The following is an 11,493-nucleotide window of genomic DNA, read 5'->3' on the forward strand; positions in this document are numbered from 1 at the left end:
GTTTTCCCCACATAGATGTATGTTTACACTCCATATATATGATGTGGTATGCTTCCATTAACTTTTCTTCTTCTGGCTGCTATTACCTGAAAAGACAACAAAAGGTCATAGGAGAATGTAAGCAATATCCCTACATTAGGGTACTGTTAGAAGTAGGAAAGAAAAGGGAATACTGGAATGTGGAAAATGCTTACTGTTGCTACTGGAGACTGTAAAATATAATTGCAAGGTGAGTAAAGTTGGGCCTCAGTTGCACTGCTGTTTATCCATTCCCTTTTCCAGTGCTGGAAAGGTGCACCAAAACTGCCATGTGTGCTGTTGATCATAGAATCATAGAATGGTTTGGGTTGGAAGGAATCTTTAAGGGACCTTTAGCCTGGCCTTAAATGCTTCCAGGCAGGGGGCATCCACAGTTTTGGAGTCTTGGTTTCAATCAGATCAAGGTGAATTGCCTATAGGACCTTCCTGTTGTAATAACAGCTGTTCACCATCCCTTTGCTGGTTACAAAATCTGTAATTTGAATAGTTTGAAAAAGAATATATATCTCAACCAAAATAACTTAGGCTCATATAATGGAAGATATTTAAGTTCAAAATCTCAGTCTGAGGTGAGCCCTGTGTTAGGCTAGAGTCTGGAATTACTGACTCTACATGCTCCTGCCATGGTTGGATGGGAGGAACAATATGGGAGTGTGTGTGCTTGTACTGCACTTTTTTCTTTGACTATTATTCTCAATGATGTGTATGCAGTGGCTTGGAATTAAGCTTTTCCTAATAGCTATCCATGCATGTATTTATCATCTAGAAGCAGATGACACAAACGCAGTTGGAAAGAAAGACGACGGCATGCAGTACCGGCCAGAGGTGAAAGGTATCGTGCTGGCTTTGTGCTGTTTGGTTATGGTTTCCCAAGATGAGAAAAGACAGTGAGCAGGTCCTTTCTCATCTGCTTGCAGCTTTGATTTCTGTAGCCAAAACAGACCTGTGAACAGCTTCTTTCTTGCAGCACTGTCATTGTAAGGCTGGCATGAAGTAGATGTGCAGGATTTGTGAATTTTGCCTTGCCGTATTCTTTTAAGATGCTCAGCTGCTCATCACCCCTCCTCAACAGTCACAGGATTAGACCCCTGCCAAGTGCTGTGAAAATGCCTTTACTGCAAGATATCAAGCTGTGAGATAACAGATGAAATTACACAAGCCCCCTGCAATCCCCTCTTTTCTGAAAACATCTGCCAAAAAAGTGCAGATTCTGTATTTGGTCATTTTAATATCTTTTATGTAAAACAAAATGCTAAATCACATTGGTTGGAAACGTTTTACCTATATGAATTAATTCCTTAGTATAAACAAAAGAAGATAGAGTTTCACTTTCTGCTCAATTATTTTATGTGTCAGCACCTCATTTTTTCTCAGAACAAATGCTCATGGCTCTTGCTCAAAGTGTTGCTGTCCAGGAAAAACACCTGGCTTTCTCAGAGCAGATCTGCATAGGTGATAACCTTGCCTCCTCTTCTCTCACAAGTAATAGCAGTTTTACCTTCTCTGTTAGCTCTGACCTTTAATTTTTTTCTGTCATTACACTTGTTTTGCACTCCCATGGCCACCCGCAATAAAAGCATTCAGCCATGCCTTTAGACATTCCCTGTGTTCATCTTGAAAACCCATTCATTGCTAAAAAGCTCTGTGCTTTTTTCCTTTTTCACAAATTCTTTTATTTTCATTCTTTTTAAGTACCAATTGGAATGATGTAATGTCAATATTCACTTACATTGTGGGGGCATAAAAGGGATGAAATGCAATATACATCTTATTATGTGATTGATAAAACACCACTTTTGGTTCGTATTTGGAAGAAGTTATAGTCTTTTATTCCTTGCCCATAAATTGTCCTTGAAATCAAGTAAATGGGAAGAGCACTGCATATAATAATTATGATTAAATATATAGTTTGTGCGGTCTCAAGTTCAGCAGATGATGTGCAAGAAGGGAATATGTTGTGCTAAAAAATAGTTCTAAGTTTTTTTTATGTGGTAGTCAAGTTTTTTAGACAGCGAAAGCCTGAAGTGAAGTACTGTGAATGACTTTTTCCTACAGGAGAAGAGAACAGGCTGCACTTCTATCTGTGTGCTTTTACTTTTGAGTCCTGTGCATCACTCTTGTTAAACCCTCTCCTCTGAATATATAGTATCTCTCAGTCCTTAGAATCATGGCCAGGATGGTCTCCTCTTCCTATTGTATCTACCTAAAGTTAAATCAGAGTGATCTCACTTCATTGGTGCAACTGGACTTCTGTTTTTGTCCTGCTAAGATGGACATCACTTTCAGTTGCTGTGCAGGCCTCTTCTTTCTGGTAATGCATCTAATTTTTTTTTAATTGATCACTTTTTCTACACCAGTTAAATCTCTCACTTAGAAGTCTGGCTGGCCTCTCATGTTAAAAATTGATTCCCATCAATGGATGGATAAATGTCCATTTTACTTCGCTCAGCCCACGTTGTGTTTATGGCTTGAGCAGTTGTGGCTACTTGGCTGCCTTCCAGGGGATGCATCTGTCAGTGGGTCCCACTGTCTGCATTCATATATACAATAAGAACAGCACAGCCATCTGGACAGACCGATGTATGTAGCTTATTACTAACCCCTGATTGAGATAGATACAACAGTAATTAACTGCTTGGAGGAGGAGGGAGGTAACAATTTTGAGATGACACAATTTCCTCCTCTTGGACATACCACCATGTAGTCTATTCCAACAGAGGAGTATCAGGTGTATTGTCAACATAAGGCTATGTCTTCCACTTGTGTCAAGTCTTCTGTAACTTTGAAGAACAGCCTGAACAAATAGGCTTTCTTAGTAGGAAACCTAGAGGCTTCTGAAACCTCTAATGTTAAGATAATTTTTTTCTTAATATTCCAGAAAATATTCAAGGGAAACCTAAAACAGCAGCATGCATTTCCTTTTTTTAATCTGTATATGAATGCATTCTCTTTCTTTTTGGTGTTATTTGAAATAATCGGTGATTGTGTAAGAGAATTCTTCTTCACAGTCCTTTTTTGCTTTGCACCTGCAGTTCATTATAATCTTGTGTTTGTGAAGCTATAGTCTATTGCCTAGAAATGAACATAATTCCACAAGTACAACCACATCTTTTGATCCCTGCACTTTAGAAAAGTTCATTACAAAAGACCAACTTCTGTATTTCAGACTTCTTTACAGAACAATTTTTTGGGGAAATGGTATAAAATGTATGCAGGTTTTGATAGTGACAGATGCAGGAGGTCTTGGGCAGAAGGGACTGCCCTCCTCTGCTGGGCTGCTTTGGCCAGCAGCTAAGCACCCACCAGTTGCTCATTCACCTACTCTATTCCCTCAGGAGAACAGGGGAGAAAATTGGAAGAGCAAAAGTGAGGAAAAAAATAATTGCTCAAGGTAAAAATAGTTTAATAGATGAAGGAGAAAAAAAGAATAAAGCAAGCGATACAAAGACCATCACTCATAATCTCCCACAAGCTGACCAGTACCACCAATCTCTGAACAACTGCCACTTTGGGAAGGAAGACCAAAACCCCTAGTTCTGTTGCTGAGTATGAAATCCTGAATATCTTTTTGTACGCTTCGGGACAGTTGTCCCTTCCAAAGCTCTTGAACACCCCCAGGTTGCTCAAAGGGAGCAGAGGGATGAGCAGGACAAAGCCTGTTGGCTCTGCAAGCTTCCTTCAGCAACAGCCAATACTGGCTTGTTATCAACACTTTTTCAACTATAAATTCAAAACCCAGAACTATAGGGGCTGTGGTGATGAAAGAGTTAGCTCCATTCCAGCCAGAATCATTACACTTTCCAAAAGAATTGGTATTTTGAGCTCATTGCAGTATTTTGAGGTTCCTACTCTGAAAAGGAGTTTCTGTAGGAAGACTAGGAAGACAGCTGTTGTAATGTGTTTGATTTCAACTGTAATGACTGCTGATACCAGTCAGAACAGAATTTTCTACCCAGTAAGTATAAAATGTGCTTTAGTTTCTTTCCAACCCTTCAGATCTTCTGTTTAGACATAGGAGTGGGCTTTATGTATCTATGTGTTTGCTCCATGCTACAGTGACACTGACAAAACTTCTGATCTTACCTCACTTGGTTGTTTCTATCAGAAATACTTTTCTCCTTTCAAGAAAGCTCACATAAGAAGAATGTTAGGATATTTCTGAGGATCATTTTTCAGTGTGATGCATCCTACCAAATAACAGCAGGTGTTTATGAAACTTCACCCTTAAGCCTTTGCTTCACTGTTCTGCATTTCTTTACTCACCATCAGTCTTTCAGGGCGTTCCTCAACTATTCTTGCTTGAGACTTTTTAATAATACTGTACAGCATTTATATTTTTTATGTATCTTTTTTTTTTTTTTTAAGATGCCAGTGATCAAAGAGAAGACATTTACATTGGTAACCACATACCTTGTTCAGAAAGCTTTAATGGCTACTGCATACATGGAAAATGTGAATTCATTTATTCCACTCAGAAGGCTTCCTGCCGGTAAGTCCTGAACGCCTCCAAAATATGCTTGAAATTGCCATATGGCTTAATCAGAATGTTCCTTAGCCATAATTACAGCATGTATCCGTTTGCAGTTACTGAAGCAGTGGCACAGAAGCCACATGCCTGGGCTGTGGGCAGCACACAGCTGCAGTGGTCACGCAGAAGCCAGTGTTCAGAGGAAGGACTCAGCTGCTCATATGCAAGGTGGTTCAGAAGCTGAATCCCTCTGAAGACTCTGGCCTTAGTGTTGGCTCCTTGTTTTCAGCTGGTAGATCTTGTCAAGAGAAAAGCAAAACCTAGAAACCACTGCCTGTTCCTTGCATGGTTTTTCTGTCTGACTGCAATTGCCCTATTGATCTCTAAATCTGTTCTCGTGTTATCTATACATCTTATTGCTCTTGGCATAAATTCTCTGGAGTATCAATGTTATTTTTAATATTTATTGCCTCACAATTTTTAATATTTATTGCCTCACAATTATATTTATTACTTCACAATAGTATGTTTTATTTAGAGAGCATAAATTGCAAAATATTCTTTATCCACATTTTTTGTCTGCAGCATTATTTAACAGCTCAGTATTAAGCTACTGTTACCCAAGAAATGTGAACTTTTTATTTCTTTAGCTACCAAGTATTTTTTTTCTCTAAGTGTCACTAAATTCTATGTCTCTTTTTCTTTAAAAATTAGGAAATCATTTAAAAATGTGTGTTTCAGAAAATGGCTACATCTTAATAACATGTAGTGCCTTACTTATTTGGAGTTTTCACTCCTGAATTTTATCTCGCAAATTTGTACTTCCAGAATAATGTAGCGGAAGGTGCTATTACTCTTTGCTATTTATCCTTAGCTTTGGAAACTTCAGCTATAAATCCATCAGATCTTATACTTTCTCCCTTGATCTTTATCAAGTGAGGCGTTTCTTCACTACCAACATGTAAGGGTTTCCAGACTGACTAGAGAGCAGGAAGCCCAAAAAGAAGAGCCAATACAGACGTTGGCTTAGCCAATTGAAAGCTTGTATTCCTTTACCCACCTGAGACACGTTCTTGTTTTCAACTCTCTGATAGGATTGTATTTGTTTTTCTCTTTTCTTTGGCCAAAACCAAGAGAGGATAACATGCTTTGGTTTCTCTTGGGAATCTGGTTGCATCCCCAGCATTGTCTTGGTGGGCAGCAGTTTTTGAGTACAGTGTTCTTTTGATCCAGAGTTGTGTTTATTACAATTTATTATGGATTTATCTGCAAAATATTCAAGTTAGTGCTGTTTCAAAAAAACCATTCCGAATGAACTGACTTTTTTAATTTCTCAGTTTTATTCTGGTTAGCACTATTATAAATAGTCATTTATTTATTTATAATTCAATTACTATTCAATTGTTTAAATATTTATTGTTAATCTGAAGTACAGATAATGAAGTCTTAATGCTTTTGATTAATATACTGCCTCTTTAAATTCTATTTTATAATTACCTTTAGTATTACTACTATTGCTTATTTATTTAAATGGTTGATTATTTAAGCTGAAATAGTCTCAGCACTTGGCGCAGCACAGCAAACCTCACAGGGTTCCAGTCAAGAATTTCTGACTGTCAGTTTTCGGCCTGAAGCACCAAATGTCCTTTGGACTTGCTTGGCTATTTAAATACTCACGGTCCTTATTTCCAAAGAGTGGTGTGTGAGATGTACCAGATGACCTACAGAACTGCTGAAAATACCTATTCAGAGCAAATCTGATTTATGCTGTCACTGAGTACAATGAATCGCTATGCTCACCGTACAGCAGCCCTCCAGAACTGCCATCAGGTGGACTGGAGGAAGGCTTTGTAGTAGTAAATTGCACAATACTCAATTTAGTAGCTTTTGCACAACTGGGATCTGATCTGTCTCCTGCTGCCTCCCTGGTGCAGTGCAGTTGTGCCCTTATGGCAGGCTGCATCAGGAAGGCAGAGTTCATCCCCTGCAGAGGAATCTAATCTTCGTTTCATTAACTCCATTAATTGACTGATCAGCATAGTCTGATGAATCCTCACTGACCTATGTTTATCATGCTTTATATTAATGCAGAAGAATGCCTTAAAATCTGTTCTGCCCATTTACCAGGCAGCTTAAACTATTGCCTACTACTTCACCCACACTACCAACACAATTCTTAACACAAACAGTTCTGCTTTGCAGGAATTCAATAGTGCTAAATCTCCATTCAGTATTTCTTAGAAATAATTTCCTGCCACTTCAGTGTTTCACAGCAAATGTTTTTGAATTACTTGTGCTTCCTTTGCTTTGTTTTGCCTCATGCTGTAAAGCAATTCTCACATTGATCACCATTTGGCTGTTGTTATCTTCTTTAATAAAAATAAAAGCAAAGTCACAAAGAAGAATTCAATCCTCTTCACTTGCACGAAGGCCACTTTCTTCTTCTTTCTTCTTACGTGATCAACAGTGTTCCCTCTCCTCTTACTTCTTGTATGCTATCACGTTTCTCCCAATTCCTTTCCAATCTTTAGCCATTACCAGGCTTACTTACAATATGCTGAGGCTTTTCTTTAATAGCTCTGCTGTTACTGGAACTTATTTCATGCCTGAACGTAAGTATCTTACACAGCTGCTCGTGGCTGGAGATATGAATATGAAAACCCCAGCAGTTATCTCTGCACACAAAGGGAGTTTAGGAGCCACCTAAGCAGTTGCAGGAAGGTCTAGGAAATAATCATTTTGTCCCTCCAAACAGAATTAACACTTAACCCTAGCGCAACGCTTTTGTATGGATGAGACCAAGTCTGTGTTGTATCCAGTTTACAAAAGAAGTGGTTTTGTTCCTGTGGCAGTAATTCTGCAGCTTTCTACTGTATCCTTAATGATGTGCTCTCATCAGTTGATTTTAAAGGATAGCTGTACAAGGAACTTGTTACTCCTGCGCTTGTTAGTGGTCCTTTAAAACAAGCACTCATGGATTCATACTTCAACCTGAAGGCTGACGGTTTTCAGTAGTTCTTCCCACCTACACTGACAAGAAGAGGAGAGATTAAAATCCCTTGCCCAGGGATGTGTATTTGGTAGCCCTGCAGGCTCCAGCACTTCCTGTGGTGCTGGGTTAGATTTTTCCTTTCCTTTTTGAGCTTCAGCCTCTCTCTTCTTGCAGCATGAGGTGCTCCTGGGTACTCTGTCATTGCCACCTTCACTACTGGCAAACCTCACTGTCACTGCACAAATGTGTCATTGATTGGGAGCAGCCTCTGCTGAGTTTCTCACTGAGCTAGTTGCTGGTTTGCTTAGGCAAGATACCATTTAGAGCAGCTGCTTCTCTTTGCTCTGGCCAACTTTCATGGCTTCTTCCACAAAGTCTCACATAAACAGTCAGGGGTTATCAGGTTTTTTCCCATTAGCGTCCTGTAAGGGAGCTCAGTTTCCCCCCAGGGGATTGTGAGAGTCATCTGGATGAGCTGCCAGCTGTGAGTCTCCTTGACTTCTCTGCACAATCAGCAAGGGAGATTACCTGACCTCTGTGAAGCGCATTTGCCCTGAAATTCCTGGTGGCTCAGGGTAAGAGGTTGATAGTGAAGAGAAAAATTGGAAAAGACTGTAGTTTGGAGACATGGCAGGTGGGGTCTCGAAGCTGCTCTTGTCCAATAGTTTTTGCAGGATTCCACATCAGTAAGCTGCAGCTTGAAAGGGCATTTTCCTTTTTCCCTGTTTGTTCAAGGTTTTTCTTCCTTCTCTATACTCCATGCTCATCTTGACATTGCTGCCGAGTTCCTTGAGCGTACTGCTTTGTGTCTCATCTGGTCTATTTTCTTTTTTCATCTACTTGCTTTATTTTTCCTAAAAATTGCCCTAACTTAACCACCCCACATACTTCTTTTGCCCAACCAGGTCTCTCACTATCCAGGACAGAAGAGACAGACTACGTTTTCTGCCTCTCCTCTTGTCCCAGAAATCCAAACCTTTCTCCAATTCAGGCACTACCATATCTCCACCTTCTCCCCAGCTCTTTCTCAGCAACCATCCAAACCTCTTCACTCATTCACAGAAAAGGCAGAATCTCAGCTCTTTTGTGTGCTTCTGCTCTCTAAATTTCATTTTAGGCTTCAAAAAGTGATGTGTCCTGAGCTCCTGCAGCAGCAGTGATAGCACTGATGAGGCTGTTTCTCTCCTGCTGTCACTGATGTGAGTACTGGGCTTTTTCATCCCAAGTCTTGGACTCCTTCTTTCAATCACAAAATGACTGGACTGCTGTCAAAATACGTATTCCATTAAATGTTCCTTTTCTTTTTTCAGGTGTGAATCAGGATATACTGGACAGCACTGTGAAAAGACAGACTTTAGTATTCTTTATGTTGTCCCAAGTAGACAAAAGCTTACGCATGTCCTTATTGCAGCAATAATTGGAGCCGTACAGATTGCCATTATAGTTGCAATTGTCATGTGCATAACAAGGTGGGTAAAAGCCAAAGGAGTGAAAAATTACACATTGTACTTATACACTTTTTCTATATTTAAATCTTTTCCCCTCCGGATTTTTATGTGCATTAACAAGTACTCTCAAATACTCACATAAAAGATACCTATTACTCTTTTTGTCACAAAATACACATTCATTTCAATTTGCAAACCACCTGCATCCTCTCTGAATCCCCAGAACAGCTACGCATGAGAGGAGATCAGCCTTGAAACATTCAGAAGGTCAGCTATTGTGTTAGACCTTCATGGAGTTATTCAAGCTTTGATATTATCTTATAGAAGATATGGTTCCCCATCCCTCTCCCCCCACCCCCCCACCCTGCTGAAACCAGAGAGGTTGACATGTTGCTGTTTTCCTGCAGTTCAGCTATAAATAATGTTATATCTTGCATTGCCCAGTCTCCAGTGGGCTGACTAAGTCCTTTCTTGGTCAGAATTGCTGTCTTTTTTATAATGCTTTCTTAGATGTGTATCCGTCTCCAGGAAAGGGATGAGAGGTGGCCTCTGCCTGGGGAGTTCCAACAAGCAGCAGAGTACCTGGAGGTCCAGCACTGCAAGGACCAATTGATCCAGTCTTAACACCCCCTGGATTTTAAATATGAAATTGTAAAAAGTAAAGCCAATACAGCTATTTACCATAATACATGCATTTGTCAATCAAGGTTGAAGGGCATAGCACCTTGCTGGTTTGGTTGTCAAGTTAAGCAGAATTCTTTTCTCAGTGGGATTTTAAGTGTCCCACGTAAATCCACAACCATCAGCCAGGTACCAAACAGCATGAATGTCCACTCAGCCAGCACAGTTCCTACACTCTTTGGTGTTGTTAAGTCAATTCACTATTGCTAGGTTTAAATTTATATGGTATATATTAAAGCATTTGTCCTTTTTTCTTTCTTTCTTTTTTATTTTTTTTTAAACAGAAAATGCCCCAAAAACAATAGAGGACGTCGGCAGAAGCAAAACCTAGGCCATTTTACTTCAGATACATCATCCAGAATGGTTTAACTTAGTGATTTTTATACCTACATTGACCATGTGATGTACATTTTTATTATATCTTTTTTTAAAGAATGGAAATATTTATTTCAGAGGCCTTATTTTTGAACATTTTTAGTGTAACAATGTTGGTCTGTATTCTGAAAGCATCAGCTCTAACAGCTATGGACTGTTTTAGTACCTTTACTTTTCTGTTTTTGAATACAGTAGTTCATTTTCTGTATCTGTATCACATGGTTATATAATAGACTTGTGCTTTATTCATGGAATGTAATATTTTTGGGAACACAGATTTATTCCACCAATGGTTGTAGATTTAAAAGGGAACAAAACAAACAAACAAACAAACAAACACAAAACAACCAACAATAAAAAGTCCACATTACCTAGCAAACAAGGCATGAACTAAAGGTAAAAATGTTTACAGCTTACTTTTCTTATGAGAAACTAGAAAACACTGTGTTTAAATACCGTAGATATTTAAATGTTTTTGGAAGTTAGTAACTGATTTTTTAGACACTGCCTATCGCATGAACTGTGAAGCTGTGTGCTGTGTGTAGTTGTAACATATTTATGAAACGTGTGGGCTGGGTCAAAGCACTGCCATCTTCATTAATGATTCCGACAATTTATTTTTAAAGGGCAAAATTATGAATTTCTTAATTTGGGAAGTTGCCTGGTAGAGCAGATGGCACAGGTCCAAAAGAAGTAGGTCTTGGTAGATTTAGGGGTTGTAAAGGTTGGTGTTGAATAATTGAACACAAATAATTGGAATAAAGCCTACTTTATCACAATTGAAGCTGTTTTAATACTTCTTAAACTTTTTTAAAGAAAATACATGTTTTAACACCTACGATGCAGATTGTATAGTGTTTGTGATTCAAACAAAATAAATAATAATTTTAAAAAAAAACAACAAAAAGAGCAAATAAAAGTGAATGAGTTACTAGTGCTCTTGTATAGAGTATTTTCAAGAGCTAAGAAAGTCCATCCAAGTTAGTCTGCTGGTCATAGTTATATTAATAGACTGTTAGTTGTTGTTCGAGAGATCCAGAGATAAAGTGTGAATAGGACGTGTTCAGCTGTTTTAACATGTAGTTTAGGCTTTCAGAATTTTGCATGTAGGATTTAATAATTTGTTCAATTAAAAAAAAAAAAAAAAAAGCTTTCAACATTTTGAACTGGAAAAGCATGTCACAATACAGCGTTTTCACTATATTGCCTCCGGTTTAGTGTGTTTATTTGTTACCTCACGTGGCAATTGCAGCCAGCTGAAGAGCTGAAGTTTGTTTTGCTCCAAAAACAGCCAGTGCTCATTTTCCAGAGTGCTGTTTGAATTCCATCAGTGCAAGTGCTTCAGGAACACAAAAACAACAGTAGATCATTTAAAATATGCGAGTTTGCTCGCCTGCTTAGTTGGTAAGTTACTTAACTTCCCTGGATTAACACTAATAACTTCATCAGCACAGAAGCGTGACCCTTTAAAAGTGTGCTCCTTTCCAGAC

General features: G+C 38.8%; 1 protein-coding gene across 1 annotated transcript in view; it reads left to right on the forward strand.

Moving 5' to 3' along the window:
- Positions 1-11,352, forward strand: part of TMEFF1 (transmembrane protein with EGF like and two follistatin like domains 1) — a 117,227-nt gene extending 105,875 nt beyond the window's left edge. The window contains exons 7-10 of the mRNA XM_031589423.2: positions 806-871; positions 4,405-4,528; positions 8,810-8,968; positions 9,913-11,352. Coding sequence (XP_031445283.1) covers positions 806-871; positions 4,405-4,528; positions 8,810-8,968; positions 9,913-9,997 — 434 coding nt within the window. The 3' untranslated portion in view covers positions 9,998-11,352. The remainder of the gene's footprint in view (positions 1-805; positions 872-4,404; positions 4,529-8,809; positions 8,969-9,912) is intronic.
- Positions 11,353-11,493: the final 141 nt, after the last annotated feature.

The sequence above is a fragment of the Phasianus colchicus genome, chromosome 3 (assembly GCF_987193195.1).
Source record: "Phasianus colchicus chromosome 3, bPhaCol1.hap1.1, whole genome shotgun sequence".
Taxonomy (NCBI): Eukaryota; Metazoa; Chordata; class Aves; order Galliformes; family Phasianidae; genus Phasianus; species Phasianus colchicus.